Here is a 23,454-nt window from a genome sequence, read left to right as displayed (position 1 = left end):
CTAGGCTATGCGGCCACACACTTAACGTTCAAACATTTCCAATCATGCATATGCTAGCCAAAATAATAAACTGAGAATTTACTTATTAACGAAAAGGAGCGTAAAGTGGCAGGTGATGATAGAAGAAACATACAATACACTTACCCAAATAGAAATAACAGAGCAGCTTGAGTATCATTTTGTAATGTGTTGTATATTTCGAATAAGCAAGAAAGTTTATTCTAAATAGAGAAGGTACGGAAATCACTTTGAGTGGTCCCTGCATGAATCAGATTCTCAGTAAGTGTAGAGTACTCTCGATCTTGTCTATGTAAGATAAGTCGCACTGAGAAAGAAGGGTTTGAGAATGTAGATACTGCTATGATACAAGGAAACTACATAACATGTATAGAAAACATTAATTACAATACAATATCAACATACTTGTTTTGTGTTCTTTACCCTAAGAGTACTATAAATGAATCCATTCTTTCTTTTTCTCCTCTTTTGTTATAATTCTAGGTTTTGTTCTTCTTTACTCATAAAGGATACAAACCTAATGTGTTAGAGAATGATCGTAAGTTTTTGTCAAAGCACGTCGTAAATCGTGTATTTCTTGTGATAAGAGCTTTCTTCGGGTACCACCAAATTTGACCTCTTGACCTTGGAGTTTGACCCACTTTAACATTAACCTTGGTCATAACTTTAGAACAATTGGTCATAAGCCTTTCATACGCCATATGGTATTCATTGTGACAAGACCTTTCAATATTTTGACCTTTTGACCTTGACCCTAGAGTTAGACCCACTTTTAAATCTTAGACTTTGGTCTTACCATTGAACATTTATACTAGGACTTTATGTGCATTTCTTGTGATAAGACCTTTCTCTGGATACCAACAATTTTAATTTTTTGACCTTGACCTTGGATTTTGACTTGCATTTTGAAAATTTAAATTTTCGCCATTAGTTGCAATAATGGGACATCAGTGTTTCACAAATACACCTTGTTTAATTTCCTCTCATTTTGGTAATTTTATTTTTAGCAAATTCTTATCTATCATACCTAAGAAAGAATTATATAAAATATAAAACATATATGAGTATGTTTTGAATAAAAAGGTATATGTGTTGTTTTGATATATTTTGTTCTAAAATTATAAGATTTAAACAGCAAAGACCGGGGGGATGGGGTATTTGTGCTTTCTCCCTTATACTTTTATTGTGTAATCCATTCGCAACAGAGGAGGTATTTTGACGAGCTTTGTGTGTGTGTGCGTGTTTGTTCATTTTATGTCCAACAGAATTGATGTAATGATGTCCAGTACTACCTAACTTTATAGATATGCTTTTTGCGAGGAGATACTCTGCTTTACAGTGCTCCAGTTATATATTAGTACTATTATTCTTTGAAACAAGTTGCCGTGCACGGGAAACACACTCAATAATGAGAAATGTCTCTTTGGAGAAAACCAATGTCACAATTGTATTGTGTTGTGTAAGATATATGATTTCTGCTAGCTAGCTAGTAGGGCTACTGATTTAACCCTTTAGCTCAATTGGAAGAGCACTTGACTGGCATATCAGAGCCTCAGGGTCCAATCCCAAGAGGAAACACATACATGTTTCTGTTTCAAGTTGTTCTCAATTCTGTTTCTTCAACCATCAGGATTAACTGTAAATGCTCTACTCATGAAGGACAAACTGTTTTCAGATTGGTTATTTTAAAAAGTGTTTGTGTTATGACAATAAACTGCAGTGTATAATCCTGGACATACTCTTTAATGAAAATTAAAGAAATAAAAAATGATAAGCACCAGAAGAAAATCTTTTATTTTCAAAATCAACACGACTTTTCACAAATGACTCCGAGAACGTTAGATGATCGAGGGGACACATATTTCCAGTAGCGGCCACGAGAAGGCACAAAGGCGTAATTGTAGACAGTTCTGGTAGTGCCCTGCTGTGGGAATAATTTAAAGTTTGGTGAAAAGTTTTTGTATGACATGTATGATCCGTCCTCCCAGTACCAGTTTCCATTTGTCGCCTTACCTCCGATATACCAGCCATCTCCTTTGTCTAGAATCATATGAATTGTTAAAGTGAGTGGTACTCACATTTATACACATAAATTACAGAAAATAAGGATGTTTCCTGATTACATGTACACCTGACTTATTTAAAAAGACAATTGTAATTCATTAAGCCTTCAGTTTAATACTGCATTTTAAGCAATGTAAATGTATATGCATTGAGAAAAGGTTCTTGTTATAATTGGAATATAATCATATATTTCAGAAAATCAAAACCCCAAAATGCGTAAAAATTCATTTTGCAGTGGATATAAGGGAGAATCGAGTTTTAAGCATTACTGACCCGCAAAACTTCCCACTGTTAGGGGAGGGCTTTATATATTACTGACGAAGTGTTTCCCTGGTTAGAGGTGGACTTATGGGCATACTTTCCAAGTTTTCTGGCTCTTATAGATTGATTGGCCATTTTACTGACCAAATCGTCTTGCTGTTATGGATTGCTCCAACATTATTCTGTCCAAGCGTGGCCGCTGCTAGGTGTTGACTTACCGTTTTCACATTTAAGGATATCATACAAAGTGTTCCATTCGTCAGCACTATCAATCTTTGCAATTCTTGCTGACCGTCTCCGACAAAAGGCAACCGCATCGTCCCAGTTTCTTATACCACGGTTTGGTGGCATTATTAGATACATTGCCTCTGTAATTCCTAAAGAGAAAGAAAAATTAATGCAAAATTTTAAGCAAAGTTCACTGTGTTTAGAGAGAATTGTGACGTCAATTGGCATCGAAAAACCGACAATTGATAGGTTGTATTGCAAATAGGTTATGAATATGAACATAAAATTTTCGAGATGCTGACTTTAAAGGAGGCTGTTGAAATCATTGTCAGGTTAGCTTGTTTGTCAGTAGCTAGTTTCAAAATTGATCGTATTCAGAGCATCAAAAAATATTTAAAGTCACTGTTTTCCCCCATGAAACTGGAAACCAACCTTCTTTTGGAGAAGGCTGCAAGAAAGATTTCCTTAACTTACCTGCAATACTCAGAACTGCAACAGCAGCCAATATAGCGATTCTGTTCTATAAAGTAAGGATACTTATATAATACCATGAAAAAGGAGAAAATAGAAAGAAAACATCACAGTAACATGATAAATGTATGAAGTTCTCTTACCATATTGCCAGATCTGTCTCCGCTGTTCGACTTTCTCAAACATATAAATAGCCTTAAATCGGCAACACGCTGTGTTGCTCAGATCCAAAAAAAAAATATTTATAACCAATGGTGATATTTTTCCAACTTAATCAAGACATGATTAATAATATTTAGGATGCATGAAGGTTAATTTGTTTTGCTGTTTGATAAACTGATTTAACATAGAATAGATAACAAAACAAATTGTTCATTCAATTTTGCACGTTTTGCATTTTCAATGACATTACATTACTGTAACCCTAATTTTGTTGATAATGCGTATACATCCCTATTGCTCCCAAATCTTTGTCACATCAAAAATAAAGATTATTTCCTTTACATCTAATACTTGACATTAAAAAAATAGTGAAATCATAAAGAATTTAATCATTATAGAGTTATACAAAGACATAATTTTAGGCTTATTTTTCATTCAATGGATTGCTAAATAAGATTTGTTTAGAACGAGATAATTTTGCTCTTAGACGTAACTTTGTTGGTTTATCTCTGATTTAATTTCAATAAGCATGTACACATTTGCAGGAAACGGCATCATATCAGCTCATCTATAAATACTCTCCTTTTTGGATAGCAATATCAGTATCGACCATTAGATTGTCCAGGGTGTCGATTTTTGAATGTGTATGTGAATCCATAATAAGAGGAGAAAATAGTTACCTTTTCCTCTAGATAATTTATGAAGTAAACATTATCTTTATTCGAATAAGCTTATGTTTTCCGGATTTTTTCCTGGGAAATGAAATTTGACGTGTCAGTAAAATGTCTTAACTGGCGCCAAAATGAAAATTTGAATTTTTGGCCCTTTCTCATGGAGTCGATTTTGGATAACTGTTCACTGAATTGATGTCAAATCTGTATCATATTTCTATATGCACTGTAACAGGTATTGCATTATGTTTTTCTACAATTTTAGTTTTAAACTAAAATCGATCATTTCAAAGTTTTAATTATAAAAAACACATCAGGATTCCCATTATTATTTATTATGCTGTAGACTTTGCCTCAAACCGCTTTTTAATCATCTGAACATCTGTGAAGATATGCTATATAATGTATCTACACAGAAAGAAGATTAGGTTGTTGAACATACTATTTCAGCTGCATAAGAATGGTAAGTTTGAACCATTTTCTACTAGATATAATACACATTTCGGTGCAATAAAAATTGAACATTTAATGTCAAATTTTACGATAATTTACCAATTGAAATTTGTTTTGGTATTTTTTTCATACATGTTTCCAGCTGTATATAAAAATGGTAATCCCTTCCACTTTCTGACTTTTTTCGTTCTTCTCTAAAGTACAAGTTAAAGCAGGCTGAAAATGCTCTTTGGCCCTCCAGGATAAAATGAACCACTCCTAGGATCTCTTTAAAAGCTAGTTAAACCAGAGACTTTTACGTTTCGCGAGCTAACTATTACTCTTTTTCTGTTAATTTAAAATATTTTGTTACACAACTTTTACGTTTGTATACCGATTCATTTGCAAAAATGCTCAAATCAAAAACTTTTTTTTTTCTTAAGGTTAGATGGGTACTTTTTGATTTTTTCTTTATCATTGCTTAAATATCCGATGCATAAACATACGAGTATTTAATATAATTTACTCAAAATTACTATGTGCTTGTAGATTTAACTAATATAACTTAATTTTAAACATGCTACATTTTTTTTATCTCGACACATACTATGATTGAAAGAAATAATTGAATGTAAAGAAATTCCATAGTCTTCTGATCACAATTTACCAGTATAGTGTAATTTTCTTATATCGCACAGTTTTGTAAATGAAGTATCAAAATAAAGAATACATTTATATTGCTGAAACAAAATATACATGTTAAAAATATCTACAGATGAAGACATGAAATTGGGTAGATTTGAGCTTAGATTTACAAGACTTCATTACATTGTGCATGTAATATCTGTTTTTCAGGCAATTCGTGTAATCCTTCTTGCCTTATTGTTTACATTTGGTAAGTTTTTAAATATTTGCTTGCTTATTAAAATATCTTTAGAGAAAATATTATTTAGAAAATAAAGTAAATGTGTAAATAAAATTACAACGTATAATTATGAAATAGCAATTTATATTCTCTATTTCTTAAAAATAGATTTACATATTTTTCTCTCACACTTTCAATGGCAATAAATTAATGGTCAAATATCAAATTGCAACAAATATTAAAAAGAGCCTTTGCTAAAAATGAGTATACTAAATGACTATTCTTTATATCTATCACAAAAATCTACCTTTATACTTTTATATATCTTCAAAGATTATGCACTTGGAGAAAAATACAGGATCTTCAGTCCAGGTTTTTACAAAATTTCGTGGGAGCAAGCTAGAAGAAATTGTCAAAACATTGGTACTGGCTGGGACCTGGGGAATATTGAATCCAGGGCAGAGGACAGGATGATTAAAGACATGCTAAGGTGCGAAAGAGGTCTGTATCAAAATGGGACTCTATATTTTCCGACATTTGTTAAAACTATAAGCAAATTTGAGAGTGAGATATTAAAACCCGAAACGAAATTTTGTACATTCTATTTGAAAGCCCATAAGCCATTTGAAAATAAGCGATTTATTGTAAAAATGAACACCAGTATGTATATTGTTTGACACAATTTAATAAAAAAAAAATAACCCTGTTGAATTAATGTAAAAATATAACAAATGTGCATTAAAAAATAATTTGTCACTTTTTTTCATCGCAATGTTCGTTTGCGTTATTTTACTTAACTTTACGACGTCACAAACGTCACAAACAGCTCTTACGTCTATAAAGCACACCAGGTTTGAAGGGCGCTGATTTTCGAAATAAACAATTATGAAGAGGGAAAATTAAAGAATGTAAATATAAGTATTGAATTCATATTTTGGGATGTCTTCGGTCCTATGACACACCTGGACGTGCCGACAAATTATCATACCACGCTAACGCGCAGTATTCAATTTGTCGGCACGGCCGGGTGTGTTATGGGACCGAAGACATCCCAAAATATGGATTCAATACTTAAATTTCATTTCAAGTATTAACCCTCCTTGATTCATTGTCTACTTTAGATACATTGTTTCGGATGTGATTTTTATTGAACAAAAAAATTGTAAATGAAATATTCTGTTTCCAATTGCGCTCTATTTATTTGATATATTTTATTGACAAAAAAATTAGGAAGAGGTGACGGTTGGTTCATAGGAGGGATCAGCAGAAACGGGAAATGGACTTATCCTGATGGATCCCCCATGAGATACACGGCCTTTGGAATTAAAAGTAGATTCAGTGGTAAATCAGCTCTTGCCGGACAACGAATAGCTGGGGATGTCCTCAACTATGCTGCCATATTTAGATCGGACCTAGCCTGGGATTACCTCACACAGCACGACACTAATATCATGGGATATGTCTGTGAGGCCTGGTACTGCTGATTGTATTAAAATATCAACCATCTTGTATTGTTTATTAAAAAAATATTTTATCATTATTGTCCTTTACATGTACCTGTTCTAAAAGAGCGAAGTGTTTTTAAGATTAAAAATCCATAAAATAATACAAATAGGAGCAGAGCAAACACAGACCTCCAGAACATCAGAGGTAGGATTAGGTGCCATGGAGGTGTCAACATTCCATGCTGAACGATAACGCCATGTGCTCCTTGTCATGATCGGGAAATAACAGAAAAATCCGTCTTCAATTCAGTGTATAAATAATGGGCTAACAATAAGTATGAAAAACGTCAGTCAGCATTTAACTCAATGATAAAATTGTATTTAATGACAAGGTCATTGTTTCGACCATAGAACTTACAAAATGATGATTTTAAAGGAGAGTATTGATTTTCTTGTTTCATCAACTTGTTTGTCAATAATTTACCTCGTTTTAGAAATTGTTCATACGTAGAGCATGCTCTTGCGTATCGAATCAACTGAGATACATGTATATAAACTCCGTGTGCAGGTGATAAATGTATATTGCTGGATAAGTAAGGGACGTTGACAAGTCAATTCGTTTATCATAGAGCTTGGTTTTTAGATTAACATTAACGTCTTTTTCAAGTAAAATATCCATATATGAAACAGATGAGTCAGACTCTGTTGTGTTTTCATCTCAAGCTCAACAGTATATATCGTATCGACATAAAAATGGAACCATTACCATTGTTTATTGACAATACGTCGTCGATTTATCTAAATATCGAGTTGAAGGCCACAAGTGCTTTCTTCTTTTCGTGCATAAGATTTTGGACAAATTCTGCTTCATATGAATACAAAAGAAGGTCTGCTAATAACGGGGCGCAATTGGTACCCATGGGAATTCCAATAGATTGATGGAAGACCTGGTCTCCAATAAAAACATAGATATTGTCAATTAGAAACTCAAGCATTTTGGGGGTGTCAACTTCAGAGTATTTGTGTGACAACAAGTCATACCCGGTATTTGTTTATATTTGAACTTGAATTCAATAAATGGTTATCCAGCGTACAGTATATCCTTAATTTATGTAAATCCCGTGTAGTTTTCGAGGGAGGGGAATAAGATGACATCATATCTAATGCTGAGATTCACTCGACCCTTTTTTGGCGTATCTTCGCAGCGAGTCTCAAGATAAGAAAATTTTATTAAAAAATGAAAATTTCCTCTAAAACCGTGACACCAAACAATTCAGAAATTTTAAAATCACATTTTTTGTTTGCAAAAAGGCATTAATTCCAAAACGTCACACGTACCTTTCCTCCATCATGGAATGCTTACTCCTCCTATGCACCTGATCCAGTCTCTGGAATTTCCAGGGATCTGCGTTTTAAGCTTTATTTGTAACATTGTATAGAGTTACTGTTAGTTCGGTTTTTTTTTTATATTTGCGCGCATCATGGAATATGCCAGCAGAGCAATTGCTATTCATAACGCCATGTTCACTAAATAACGTTGTTTATTTCTTAAATAAATTGATCACTAATGGTTATCTTAACGTATTTTATCAAATAGATAAGACAATTGCATAGAAGAGAAGATTTGACTCTAGACAGCAATCATACAATTATATCACTTCACAAGGGCTGTCTAGAAGCTAGATTGTCACTTTGTTAACCCCAATTGTTATGGCAATTTATCACTTAACTGTTTCTTTTTCTGAAAATATACAATTGTTTAGAATTTGTCTTTCACAACAACACAATGAATTACTTCGTATAACAAACGCTTACACTCACAATTTTAGTTGCTTATGAAATAAAGGGCCTTTTCATGCAAATTTATGTGTAAACAGACGTTTAGGGTCCTTTGGTACAGGCATTTAACAATTTTTAGAAAATGGCATTGAAAATGTATTGAATTTAAAAACAGATACATGTAATTTGAATAGAATTTTTTTTTTCACAAATTGTGTCCTAATTTTCAAATAATTCAGAAACTGTTTGAAAATGTCAAAATCATTTTAATATCTATAAAAAAGAAAACAATTGGATTGATATTGTAAAAACTGGTGGCTTTCATCAAGATAGAAATAAACTTCGTTTGAATATTTGTTACATAGAAAGGGCATTCCTTACCTGCCTGCTTTAAATTGCAACAGGTGTTCAGCGTATGTAAATTAATAAATAATAATCATGTCAAATACTAGTAACCAAACCGAACAGTATATAAAGTGGACATAGAGACCAATCACTGGTAAAGTACTCTCGATTTAATTTTTTTTTCCTTTTCCCTTAAGAGATCTCTGATTTAAATTAAATAGCAAGTATTATTTTATTCAAACAAAAAAGGAAAGAAGTAATCAATTTTTTAAAAAATATTTTTTTGAATCAAATCAAAATACAAATAATTCATATAAACCTTTACAATGAGAGAAATACACAACAATAGTTGATCAATTACTAGTATGTTTTCCATCTGCCATCAAATTATGATACAAGTAGGGTTTGAAGCATCGTCTCAAGCCACGGTCCGGAGTCCGCATATAGCTCTCTCCTAGGGAATTTGGCAGTGGTTTGCGACGATGGGTTTGAAGAAGTTTTTACCCAATTTCACCATCTTATCACCCGCAATCTAATTAGAAGTAGATCTTTCATCCGCTCCCCGATTTTTTTTTAATATGTCCTCGCGACATATAAAAAATTGGAGAGCGAATGGAAGATCTAATTTTAAATTAGATTGAATCATCTGTTGTTCACAATTCGTTTCTGTAATAAATCATTTTGCCCAAATAAAATCCTTTTGGGGGGTTAAAAGTTTAAATAATAATTAAAAATCAAAATTTACTTACTAGTATTCATATCACTTGACTGTTATGTTAATTAGAATGCATAATGTACGTCAATATTCAATTCCGTCTTTGAATTCTTTCAATAGCAAATCGTTCGCTTTTGGTTTCCTTAAAATTTAACAGTCGTATAACTAGTGTCAATTTAAGGACGTCATTGGTTTAACGATTAATTTCGTCAATCCCAGTAAAACATCGAGTGACAATAATGTGAAGGCAAAGGGTCAGAGATTTATTATTCATTAATTTTTCTACGTTCTGTGTCGCATCGCCCTAATTTACGAATTGTGTTGACAAAAAATAAAAAACCACGAATACTTTTATGCAACGTTTTCTTTGTTCAGCACTTTGTATAAATAGACGGATTATTTTTTTTTAAAAACAGACAGACTTCACATAGATTCGAGATGAACGCCTTAACATTGGTCTGCGTTGTTCTTTGCCTTTCCTCCTGTCTAGCTGCCAGATCATACCGTAAGATTTTGTTTTATAAATACAAAAAAGTACATACTAGTAAAAACAACCGCATTAAAAAAGTCAAATCAATTTTTTCCGCTTGAAGTTCCTTCTTACTACTCACCCAGTAAAAATATATCAAATATTTGCATGGGTATATGTTACTTGGATATGTGTAAATACATTTGCCTTAATTGTCCATTATCAAGCTATGCCTGAAAAAATTCTTTAGCATTATGCACGAGTTCAAAACGTGTGTATTTTTGTAGGTTAATTAATATTTTTAAAAATCTTCTTTTTTTAAGAACGAGGAAACAGAGGAGGTGGTGGTCGGCGACCAGTAGACCAGTCTCCTTTTCCTATTGGACCAGATCCCTCGCTCTTGACCTGTGAATTTGGACGTCTGCTTGGTCAACAGGAGTTGTGTCAATCCTCCTTCTTTCCCAATACCCCTAGCCAATGTCCCAGAGGATTTTTCTGCAATACCCCTGCTGACGGAAGCGGCCTTTGCTGTTTAAGTATGTTTATAATCTTTGATATCTTTTAAAAATGTCTCGTTATCCCAATTAGACTCCTAATAAATAAATTTTACGCGTTAATGGTGACGTATTTGAATTTTTTTTAACAGATACTAATCCATGCCGAGTGGGGCGTCCATTCCAGTCCAATGGGGATGCCCTTACTTGTGGTGGAGGGCGTAGTATACGATGCCCTGCTAGTTTCACGTGCACAAGGGGAAGGGGATTCGCTGTCTGTTGTCCATTACAAGGGGGTGGTGGCTATAATCGTTATGTTAATTAAAATGTTTAGTTTTAATAGTTCTTTTATTTAACCTGTTTAACTAAATATCAAAAATATATAAAAAAAAATACCCATCAAAAATGGGTACCGTCCTTGGCGACAAGGACTTACAACAACCAATGTACTGTTTGCCAACATTCAACAAATTATCACTGATGATGTTTGACTTTAAGACACATAGCAAATTTGATAGGCATCATTTGGGGGTAGTTCATACTGTTTAAAAGAAACATTTGACATTAAAAAAAGCTTAGTACTCACCCGTTTTGAAAACATGTTATGGTCACCCTATGTTTTGAAAAATGAGTGAAAACGAAAACATCTAAGAATATCTGAATAATTATTTTTTAAAAAGTCAGAAATTGTAGTTATCCACGTTTGTCTGAAAATCAAACAGATAATGAAACTTGAATCCATTGTTTTAAACTCTCAAAACAAATTTACATTAAGATGCATTTGACAAAAACAGCAAAGGTCTGAGAGAAACAAAAGATTGGAAGAGCACAAAGACCGCTTTATGTGCCATTTTCTTAAATATTGATGGTATTGTTCAAATTCTTAATTGAGCAGGCAGTGCAATTTCTGGAGGAGTCTAAAAAAAAATGCAAAAAGGCGAAAGGTTTATGAGAGGAGAAAATCCATTGCATTAAATTCTTCATGACAAACTGCACAATAAGCGAGGGAAAACAGAAGGCAATAGAAACATGAAGGTTTTCTTCAAAAACCCCTCGTCAGGTTTATTTATGGTATGGTGTTGTAAAGATGAATAAAAATCCTCTAAGATTGGTGACAAGGATAGGGTTATTTTCTGTGAAATAAAAAAAAGAATTCTGTATGCCACTCTTATACAAGTAATGTACACCTATAAGGAAAAAAAACTAATGAAAGTACCCTCCCCCAACAAATACTTTTTTCAAAACTTTTGAAAGGGATAATTGATATTAAGATCTGGCAAAGTAACAACTAAACAAAATAAACTACTAGTATATAAACTAAAATTACGATGTCAACTTTTTGATCCTCAGCTTTCCTTCTTTATGATTTATTTTCCACTATCTCCTGGCGATGGTGTTTGTATCCCATCTGATTTTATACGAAAGAGCATATTTTTTGAGTTAATTTGAACATATTTTATTGATTATACTATACAAATGGGATTGGGCAAAAGTTCTAAAAACTTATTACGCCCGTTCCCTACATATAAATTATACCAAAACATATTTACATACATGGGTTTCAGCTTAATATCAAATAACAATAATAATAATATTATAATAATAATGTCTAATAATCAGAGTAAAACACATTCAATAGAATACATTTCATATGTAATAGACATGCTGTATAAGATTTACAGTTAGAAATAATTATTATATCAACCAAATCGTCCTGACTTTTTTATGAAAGTTTGTACAATAGAGAATAGGTATTCATTTTCAAAATCATTTAACGATTTGTCTCCCCAGAGTAAGGTGTAAGTATCGACAGTATGTAATTTACCCATTCGCAAAAATTTGTCAAAAAATTCTTTCCTGGCTTCTGTATATTTTTTGCATGAGAAAAAATAATGATGAGAATCCTCCACTCTTCCACAAGAACATAGTGGACTCAAGATTACATTACATCGAAAAAGATCGCTATTAAGCACACAGTTATGTCTAAGCCTCGTGTGTATTATATTTAAGCGTCGATTTCCATAACTGAAGTAAGAGGGTGGCATTTGTTTCTTGAAAGAAATAGACTTTTTAAAAATAGATAACGAGGGAGAATTTCTTACGTTAAGAGGTAATGAGTTCCATTCTTCAATAACAAGGGGAACGAAAGTTGATTTGTAAGCTTGCAATCTGCATTTGGGTATGTTATAGTTCTGCGAGTTTCTCGTACTGTAACTTGATGAATTACATCGTAAGTTAGGGATTATATCAGTGAGATATTCAGGAACTTGGTTTTTATCAATTTTATACATTGTAGTTAGTCTGGTCTTTTTCCTTCTTTCATGTAATGGTTCCCATCCAGTTTCAATGTAAAGTGCATCTTTAGAAGCTAACAGAGTTAATCCTGTGACAATTCTAGCAGCACATAATTGTAATTTTTCTAATTTTTCGCTGTCACCTATATTACATCCACCCCACACCAAGGAAGCGTATTCTAACTGTGGTCTGATAAAGGTTGTGTACATGAGTGAAAGAGTTTTTCGGTTGACAAAAAATTTAAGTTTTTTTAACAAGCCCAATTTTTTGTATGCATTTGCTAGAATAGTATCAATATGTGTAGACCAACTAAGATCTTGCGAGAAAAAAATTCCTAAATGTTTATGAAAAGAAACAAATTCTAGCTGACTTTGCTGGAAGAAAAGTTTAGGATAATTAACACTTTTTTTCAGGCTAAAAAACATTGCTTTAGTTTTAGTAGGATTGAATTTAAGAAGCCATTTTTTCGACCAGATTTCTAGCTTATTAAGATCAGAATTCAGTTTGTTTTCAATAGTATTAACATTTTTAGATGACTGTTGTAGGGAGTTATCGTCTGCAAATAATCTACAAAAACTTGTCATTTCTTCAGCAACATCATTAACATATATAAGAAATAATAGAGGTCCTAACACTGAGCCTTGAGGGACACCGGCGTGTATAGGTTTTTCGTCAGATAGCAAGTTTCTGTATAAAACTCTTTGTGATCTACCCTCTATGTAACTCTTTAACCAATGAAACATATTTCCCTCTATACCATAAGTTCTAAGTTTGAACAAGAGACCCTTGTGCCACACACGATCAAATGCTTTAGACAGATCACAGAATATCATACAACAATTTTCACCATCATCGATGGATTTAACAATAGTATCATATGTTTCTATTAGTTGATATACAGTGGAATGACCTGGTAAAAATCCAGCCTGGTATTTATAAAAAAGATTGTTGTCACGAAAGTGATTATACAAGTGTTTGAATATGATTCGTTCCATTATTTTACCTATACAACTTAACAATGACACAGGTCTATAATTAGACATAACAGATGGATCATCTTTTTTAAATAAAGGGAGAACATTGGCAACTTTCCATTTGCAGGGAAAAATACAATCAACTAATGACCTATTAAACAATAAACATAATGGTTTTACAATAGTATACATGGTGGATTTCAACATCTTGTGACTAATATTATCTGGACCTATTGCTTTGTTAACAGGAATAATTGAAATAATATCTATAATCTCTTGTTCATCAATACAGACTGTATCAAATGGGTTATTGCACACAGAATAGAAATTAGGTAAAATGGCGTCGTTTTCGTCAATACAAGTGATAGAAGCAAAATAATCATTTAAAACATCTATTTTCTCTTCATTAGTAAAAGCCACACATGCATCACCATTAACAGAGGTATACTGTAGAGGAGGAATATCGGTAGTAGATTTTACTTTAAATATATCTCTCAGTAACTTCCAGTAAAGTTTGGAATTATTTTTACTTGCGTCTGTAATATGATGCTCTATGTTATTATGATAGTTTTCAATGGCGATTTTTTTCATATTGTTAAACTTATTCCTGCATTTCTTATATTTTTCCCAGTCAGAATTTCTTTTTGTCCTTTGGGCACTACTAAATAATCTATTCTTGTTTCTATGTGTTTTACGCAGAGCCGAATCAAACCAAGGTTTATCTTTCGGACGAATTACAACCGATTTTTCAGGAATACATTCCTTTACTTTATTCAAAAATGTTGATGTAAAATTTTTCGTTGCTTGATCTATATCAGGTGCCTCAATTATAAGCGTATTCCAATCAGTATTTTCAATGAGAGAATTCAATTTATCCATATCTGCGTGCTTATATAACCAAACCTTTCTTTCATATGATTGATTTTGAATAACATCTGATTTAACAAAAACATATGTTCCTTTATGGTCACTTATAAAATTATCAACATGAACAATTCCAGAGTGAAGCACCTTGATGTCTGAGCTAACCAGAATTGGGTCAATAAGCGTGCTCGATCTACTCGTGACTCTCGTTGCTTCATTGACAATATTACTAAGGCTATACTGAGACAAAATTTCGTTAACAATGTGAGTGCGTGGAATATCTAAAAAATCTACATTTAAGTCTCCAAGGATAATTATCTTATTGGATATATCAGAAACTTTTTCAATGGACCACATTACGTTTTTCCAAAAGGATTTATCAGAATTCGGAGGCCGATATAGACAGCAAAGGTAAATATTACTTATAGGGTCACTAACTTCTATCCATATACATTCCGTATTCAAAGGTTCAAGGTCAGTGCGTCTTATGGCTCGAAGTGAATCGGATACATAAATCAGGGTACCGCCTCCATATGAGTTACGATCTTTGCGAAAAGTTGTAGAAAAACCCTCAATCGAAATAGCATTATCATCAATATTTGCGTCTAAATGTGTTTCAGTAAAACACAAAATGTGATAATCACTGACAAATGATATTAATTTTTCAATTTTGTTTCTTATACTTCTTATGTTTATATGAAAAATATCTAAAGTATGGAAAGATTTATCTGTAGGCCCAGGATTTGATTCAATATCACCAGACAGCATTAATAATATACTCATAAGTTGAAAAAGAAAATTGACATGCTGAAAATATACTGCATGTTTCTTACAAACTTTGAATTTTTGTTTACAAAATAGGTAAGCTTTCCACAAAAGCCAAACTAAATATACCAATCTGAAAAAACAATAATTCATGGATTTGAATGTGCATCTATTTCGAAGGTAAAAAATTCCAATTGCGGCTCGATATTGTACAAGAGTATTACCCATGGTCGGTAATAACTAATGTTTTGGGTTGGTAAAAAATAGGAAAATAAAGCCGCAAAGAACAGCAAAGTTGAATATTGCAAAGATCTTGAAATTGTCTAGAAAAACTGAAACCCATTGCAGATGTAATCATAATAAAAAACAAACAGTAAACAGAAAATAATGAACTAAAGCTTGTTACAAGAACAAGTACTTGCAAGTCAGTCAAAGGAAACATATAAACAAGACTGACAATGATTGTAAATAAACAAAGCTTGTAAAACAGCATTGTTCTGAGAACAAAACTGGAGAGTGTGGAAAATATATATTATAATGTTTAAAACATGTCTTTAACGTTTTAAATGTAGAACTCACTTTCTCCGTGTGACACAGATCTACTATTTAAAGGCACATACAGTATTTGATGCATTTATTCGGTAAGTTCATACAAATCATCCAATGATGTTATTTGGATTCTGTCGCCTTCTTTTTCGGTTTTAATATAGATTCTACCGTCATATGTCCAGAAACTGTGTACTTTGTTTGCCTTTTTTGCTTCTATAATTTTTTTAATCACAAGTTGTCTGTACTTTGTTAAGTCTTCAGTGACAAATATTTTGCTGGGATTTTGCGGATTATCCTTTAGATTTTTCTTCGCGCTGTAGATTTTGTTTTTGATTTTCCAGCTGCGAAACCTGCAGATTATTTGCCTAAGATTGTTGGAGTTAGGGCGCCCGATTGGATGAGACCTGTTGATGTCATCAGGTACGATGTTGACATCCATCGTTTTACAAATATCAATTACAACATCATCAGTGTTCTGGGCCTGTTCGTTTGTAATGTTGACATTATGGAAGCGTAGGCATGTTCTTCGGCCGTATTGTTCAAGGTCATCAAGGCCACATTCTAAGTCGTTTACTCTTTTTTCAAGGTCAGAGTTTATTTCTTGAACATTTTAATTTCATCGCCTTGTTTTTTAATTGTTTCTTGCTGGGTTTTGATGGTTTCAGACATTGAGTGTAAACAACTCTGAATAATGACTTGAATGTGTGGTGCTAAAGCTGTTGCAATAAGTGGAACAAGCGACCCAATAAATGCTTGACTACTGACAGTCTTTATAATTATGTCATTAATAGCAGATGATGATGGCAAATCATTGATAGATGAAGAATCATCAGAGGTAGTAAATTTTTTGTTTTGAGTAGTAAATTTTATTTTAAATCAAGATAATTTTCTGAAAATGAAATATATTGTAGAACTTTCAACAACTTCGCTTAAGAACAGCATTTTGCTAATTCTATGGTCGTTTTTATGATTGCAAATACAACTTATCCTTGGGATGATTTTGTCAAATATGTTAAGTTTCAATTGTAAGGTCTTTCATTTTATTCTTAATTTGACTAAAGATATAAGTCGGTTTACCTAATAAATCCAGATATTTCAGGGACCTGTCGACAGGGGATACTAAATCCTAATAGGCATCTGATCCCTCTTTTGGTCTTTCAGAGTCAAGTACACGTTTCATATTGATAACAGGATATAATAAGCTTGATTACTACTCATTGTTTGCACTTTTGTATCTCGATGTAATGTAAGGTGTCGAAGTATATATCATAAATTTTACAAATACACTTTCATAAAAATGAATTAAATAGGTAGGAAGATAAGATATTTTTTTTAATTTTCCATCGATAATATAGGAACATTTGAAGTGATCTCTAGTATAGTAATTTGAAATATTATGGTATGTGTCTTAATATGTGTTCAATTATTTATTATAAAAATGCGGGTGTAATATTGCTAAAGTTAGTTGCTGAATTAAACTCGATATGCAGGCGCACTTGAATGGCGAAGATTCAAATTTGATTTAAGTATATTCTTCAGGACTAGAATTTGGGGACAATGTGTCTAAGAGAAGCAATTTCCTTATTATTTGATATTGGGGTCTATTTTGATTCGATGATATATGAAAATAACAAAATAAAATCAAGGTCAAGCAATAAGTTTTCAGTATCATTTGAACCACTACTTACAAATTAACATTTTAATACATCTTTTTAGTCATTCTGCTTTTTCTATAGTCGAGAAAATATTTCAAAGGTTATTTTTTATGTAGAAAAATAGAAGGCTGTTTTTCTTTTCCAGTTTTTAAGAATGTACTCCGGTGTATGTACATGTATATACATGTACATTTTTAAATATAAAAAAAAGAATTTATTTTTATTTCTGAAAACCTATATCGTCCAGAAGATTTACTATATGGAGATAACGAACTGTATTCAAGCAAAAAGCCCATTAAAACATTACAAATCAGGAGCAGAGCAAACACTGTCCTCCAAATCATCAGGGATCAGGTGTCATAGCGGAATGGGTATTCCCTGCCGACCAGTCACAACTGCCGTGTGCTCCTTGTCATGATCAGTAAATAATAGAAAAATCCATCCACAACGGAAAATTATGATTTAACAAACGTCAGTCAGCATTAATCTTTAATTAAGATGATACATGTAGATTGTATTTTCTGACAAGGTCATTGTGTCAACCATAGAACTTACAAAATTATGACTTCAATCTAGACTGTTGATATTCTTGTACCAACTCAACTAAGAGATACATGTATAAACCCTGTATGCAGATGATAAAGGTATATTGCTGCATAAGTAAGGTAAGTTTTGTTGTTAGTTTACCATAAACGTTTTTCCTAGTAATGATGATTATATTTATAGAAAAGTTAGGTTTCCAATATTAATTTCTGCATTGAGAAAGAAATACATGTACTAGTAGCTGTGAAATTTCCATTAGTCGCTTATAAGGATATGTTTTAGAAATCTGCCCTCAATTACCTTAAAATAAAAATGGTCATAGCTATCACAGCTGACATTCTCTCTCTCTCTCTTTCTCTCTCTCTCTCTCCATAGATCCAACATTAAATAAAATATTCTATTTAAACCACAATACTTTTTATATGTTTGATGTAAACGTATGATAAGAAAAGTGGCCTGGTCTGAAATAAAATAATTCAAGCAAAAGTCAAGGTAAGGGAATAGAGAGATATTTGTGCAGTCCATCACTTCCATTTTAAAAAAAAGAAGTTCTCATTTAGCAAAAAGGTTTTTCATGACAGTAAGTGTGTCTTGAATATTGATTAAAATTAATTTAGTATGTGCAAGTCACAAAGTCACTTGGCTGATAGGTAAAATAATAATTGTACGGTTCTGTTGTTATACAGATTAAGAAAAAAAACTATATGCCCATCATCAAATATAGCAAGAAATAATTAATAATTACTTAATTTTACTCGTTTTGATATCAATTTTGCAACAAAAGGTGTCCAAACATGAGTTAATAATTTTTAAAACGCCATAAAGCAAATAAATAGCTAGAATTGCATATTAAAAGTATTCCTCCAGTCACTTATGCTAACATGTGGAGTGAAGCTTGCGGTGGTCAGGGAGGGGGTTGATGATTTATGTTTTATACATATTTGTTATATTATGAAAAATAATAATATCCATGTAGAATATGAATAATTCCTTATCAATCATACAATGTGTATAAAGTGACTTCTCACTGATACGTGGTGAGGGTGTATCTACACTCTTAATTATCATTATTAGTAATATCATCATTTCACATGCATTTTGATAGTAGTACAATGTAATATCGAAATAACCATATATGATATGTCAGTAGTAAGACGTATGATGCATTAAGACATTTATACATAATAAAATAATTTTATTAACAAATGTGAAATATTAATTTTCTGAAAGAAAAAAAATCAACAACCGTGATTTGAATAAAGAAGTAATTAATGCGTCATACAGGCGGGGGATCCCTTGTATGATTGCGTAATTATGTAGATGCACTATTGTAATTTAAAGGACAAGGGTTTGTTGGTTTATTTGTAAATTAATATTAATTAATCATAAGACATGTTTAAAAGGACAATCCCAAAATCTTTTGCATATATGCACGCTTTTTTGAAAATCTTAACCAAAAATTCCCGCAATTTAAATCGAGATCTTAGTATAAAGGGACATTTACTTTTTGAAACAGAGAATTAGCCAAAATGATTTATTATCTGTGTAGTATTCTTTTCTATATCTCCTCCATTCAGGCAGCTAATTCTTACGGTAAGTTTTTTTTACTATATGTATATATAGATAATTTTAATGATATTCGATTAAGAAATGACATTTTGATATTTTAAGCATATAACTTTATTTCTGATATTGCTCAATTCTTCGCATAATCGACCCCCTTGAAATTTTAACGTAAAGTTACCAGCATCGGAAATTCATACTTTTTTAATTCTTGGTAAGATACATGTAGACAATAAATTATGAAAATTACAGGTTTTATTTTTATAATTGTTCTCCCCCAAACAATTTTGAGGTACGGGTTTTGTTTTTATCAAGTAGATATAACCTAATTTAATTTTGCTAGTCCTTTTACTTGCGATTCGTACAAAACGCATACGAAGTTTTTTTAATGAAATATTTACATACTAATTCAGAAAATAATTATCTTTTTCATTAATTATTTCATGAATTAGTTCTTGAAAATATTTTTTATTGAGAAGGACGAAGTGGAATATATTGAGATAACGAACAGTATTCAAGATCAAAAGTCCATAAAACAATACAAAATAGGAGCAGAGCAAACGAGGGCCTCCAAAACATCAGATATGGGATGAGGTGCTATGGAGGAGTGAGCATCCCCTGCCGACGGGTCACACCCGCCGTATGCTCCTTATCATGATCGGTAAATAAGGGGAAAATCTTCCACCAATTAAGTGTGTAAATAAAAGCCTAATATTTAGTATGAAAAAAGCCAGTCAGCATTTGACTCAATGATAAAATGTATTTGCTGACAATGTCATTGTATCGACCATAGAACTTACGAAATGCATTGATGACTTCAAACGAGATTGCTGATATTCTTGGTTCATCAACTTGTTTGTCAATAATTTACCTTGTTTTAGAAAATGTACATACGTAGAGCATAACGATAAGATGTGAAGATAACGAACTATAACTGATCTCTACAATTCAACAAAAGAACAGATCTGTGAACAGGATAAAACATGTATCCTCAGCAAAACTAGAGGTGGGATCATGTGCCTAGCAGAAGTAAACATCCCCTATTTCCCGGTCACACCCACCATGATCCCTTTGTATCGATCATGTAGGCGGAACATTCCATAGTCAAAAAAATTATAAGTATATTTTTTTTTTTCAAGGTTCCGGTTATGGACCCGGAAGGCGAAGGCCAGTGAATCCATTCCCTGTTGACCAGCCTGGTCCAATCCACCCCATACCATTTCCTGACGGTTATGGCTCGAGTACGAGTTGCCAGTTCGGACGCCAGCTAGATCAATACGGCCTGTGTCTAAAATTGACCTTCTCTAACGTACCCAACGACTGTGCAGCAGGATTTAGTTGCGTCACGTCTATCTTTGGTTTTGGTCAATGTTGTCGAGGTAGGTTTTTAGAAATTCAATTATCGTACATTTATACAAAGTGTTAATTTTTCTTTAAGACAATGTAGACATTTCTTAATAGCGTCATCATGGGTTAAATGTACTGGTAATCAAATTCTGCAAATCATTCAAATTTAAAAATTAATAATTCCACAAATCTGATGTCGTGCACGAACATTTAACAACAACGGTCATAAGGTAATGTTGTAGGCATTGACGCGTAATTATTGAAATGAAGTTGACCGATGGTATCTGACACAACTTTGAAATATATATTTCTATTTTGCATGTGCGTTTTTTGTTTACAGATAATAATCCATGCCCCAGAGGAAATCCATTCCAACAAAGTGGCAATGCTGTGTCATGTGACACACAAAGCTGTCCTTCTGGGTACAGCTGCACCCGGGGAAACAGATTCGCTGTGTGCTGTCCAGGTATAAAACCAAAACAAATCAAAATTGTATTTAAAATATTCATGAAGTTTCCAACTTTCAAAATAAGCGAAATGCCATGGTCGAGAAAAATTTAATCTTTTTTTTCAAATGTATAGTTCTTATATCAAATACTAGTAGCGGACATTTGTATATGTTATACTGATATTTCTTTTACATTCAAGCTAGACCAAGGACATGATTATATGCATCTTTATTCTAAATATTTCAGAATCAAGTGTGGATCCTCAGCCTCCCTCGGGTCTTAGACCGTGTCCCCATATAGCCTGTCCGGCGGTAGTGATCAGGCCGGAATGTCGGCGGGACACTGTACTCATCCACCACGGATACAGGTGCCTCGGCTGTCCTCAAAACACATGCCAAAATGGCGATGGATATTATTAGCATAATATTTTTTTTCAATTTTGTATGTTTTTGTATAAATGTGTATGTGCAAGGTTTCTGAACTGAAATAAATACTTTAAATTAATTTCTTAGTCATTTTTCTTACTGAAATGATTTATTGATTGTTTTTGGTTTATCCCTTTCTGAGAATTTTTCACTAAGCAGAAGGTTGAAAACGAGCGGTGATCGATCTGAAAAAAATATAAACACTCAAAGCTGTGAACAGGATTCGAAATAAAACAAACCACTGAAATTCTAAGAGGTGGAAACAGGTGCCTAGGAGGAGTACGCATCCACTGTTGACCTGTCACATCCGTCTGTATCGATGCACTGTCGAGGTTGACGGAACATTTCTTTTTCGACTGATACAAAAAAGATGTATCAGTCGAAAACGATATTTTTAAAAACAGCTTACAGAGACAAAAAAGTTATATTATTGATAATATATAGTGCATTCTAGAATACAAAATAGGAAAAAGGTGACTCGACCCCAGATTTAAAAAGAAAAGAAAAATGGAAAGGGGGGTCCATACCCCAAGTGCCTGTGCTCAAAGCATGCTATAGAGTATCAAATGAGTTAAGGGATGTAAACACCGTATGCAGGTGATAGCGGAATATTACAACATAAGTAAGGAAAGTTGAAAATGGAAAAGCTGAAGCCATACAACTAGTGTTTGTCACACAATTTAGTTGTTTGTTGATCCACATGTATACTGGATTCTAAAACTTCATAAAAATTCTTATAAATAAAGATACATAGCAGGTTCCAGTACATGTTCTACTAAGCATCTTTCTTTACTCCTCGCTAAAATATGTAAAGGAGTGAAGGAAAAACTTCAAGAGTACTGTGTAAGAATATATTCGAGAAGTGTTGTACCGTATATCATACGAGGGACGTTCACTAAATAATGTCATTTGCTAGATGACACACAACATAGAAATCATATGACATTAAGCTTGGCTTTCTCTCATTATTGAATCTTTAATAAATTGATAACAGTTTATGTGACCACTTTTCATCGCATTATTTGATTGTGGGAAGCTGGAAAACAAGGGCTATTCGAGAAACTGCATTAAAAATGAATGATCAAGAATCAGTTAACTATCGTAAAATTAAACGCTTCATTAAAACAGCTGTAAAACTTGTTAATATCCCAAAAATATATTCACTGAAATATGTGAAATTTACAGCAAACAATGTCTGTTTTATAGACACGTGAACAGGTGGATTTCAATAAAACAAAAATTATATAATGGGCATCGCAACAAGGACTTACAACATTACAACCAATGTATATTTGCGAAAATTCAACAAATTATCACTGATTATGTTTTATTGACTTAAAGACACACAGCAAAATTGATAGAAATCATTTTGGGGGTAGTTCACACTGTTTTAAAGAAACATTTGATAGTAAAAAAGTTTAATACTCAAAGGTCACTCTATATTTTGAAACATGAGTGAAAACGACAGTGTGTAGGAATATCTAAACAATTATTTTTTTTTAAAAATCAGAAATTGAACTTATCCACGTTTGTCTGCAATTCAAACAGATAATGAAACTTGAATCCATTTTGCTTTAAACCCACAAAACAAATTTACAATAAGATG

The 23,454-nt window shown here is 32.6% G+C and overlaps 3 protein-coding genes across 3 annotated transcripts; 2 read left to right on the top strand and 1 right to left on the bottom strand.

Moving 5' to 3' along the window:
- Positions 1 to 1,794: 1,794 nt before the first annotated feature.
- Positions 1,795 to 3,107, bottom strand: LOC134228554 (snaclec agglucetin subunit alpha-1-like). The gene is made up of 3 exons (XM_062710206.1): positions 3,046 to 3,107; positions 2,562 to 2,720; positions 1,795 to 2,058 (listed from the first exon to the last, which is right to left on the bottom strand). The coding sequence occupies exons 2-3, from the start codon at positions 2,704 to 2,706 to the stop codon at positions 1,823 to 1,825; spliced, it is 381 nt and encodes a 126-aa protein (XP_062566190.1). The 5' UTR covers positions 2,707 to 2,720; positions 3,046 to 3,107; the 3' UTR covers positions 1,795 to 1,822.
- A 1,141-nt stretch (positions 3,108 to 4,248) lies between these two features.
- On the top strand, positions 4,249 to 6,709 carry LOC134228553 (uncharacterized). The gene is made up of 4 exons (XM_062710205.1): positions 4,249 to 4,338; positions 5,163 to 5,202; positions 5,506 to 5,673; positions 6,403 to 6,709. The coding sequence occupies exons 1-4, from the start codon at positions 4,336 to 4,338 to the stop codon at positions 6,654 to 6,656; spliced, it is 465 nt and encodes a 154-aa protein (XP_062566189.1). The 5' UTR covers positions 4,249 to 4,335; the 3' UTR covers positions 6,657 to 6,709.
- A 3,129-nt stretch (positions 6,710 to 9,838) lies between these two features.
- On the top strand, positions 9,839 to 21,927 carry LOC134228577 (uncharacterized). Its single transcript, XM_062710242.1, has 6 exons — positions 9,839 to 9,961; positions 10,249 to 10,461; positions 10,572 to 10,730; positions 20,767 to 21,006; positions 21,315 to 21,440; positions 21,670 to 21,927. The coding sequence occupies exons 1-6, from the start codon at positions 9,895 to 9,897 to the stop codon at positions 21,840 to 21,842; spliced, it is 978 nt and encodes a 325-aa protein (XP_062566226.1). The 5' UTR covers positions 9,839 to 9,894; the 3' UTR covers positions 21,843 to 21,927.
- The last annotated feature ends 1,527 nt before the right edge of the window (positions 21,928 to 23,454 follow it).

Source organism: Saccostrea cucullata, unplaced genomic scaffold (genome assembly GCF_032062105.1).
Source record: "Saccostrea cucullata isolate Sc308-1 unplaced genomic scaffold, CSIRO_AGI_Scuc_v1 ctg426, whole genome shotgun sequence".
Lineage (NCBI taxonomy): Eukaryota > Metazoa > Mollusca > Bivalvia > Ostreida > Ostreidae > Saccostrea > Saccostrea cuccullata.
The sequence above is the reverse complement of the archived record's forward strand: the minus strand, read 5'-3'. Positions and strand labels throughout refer to the sequence as shown.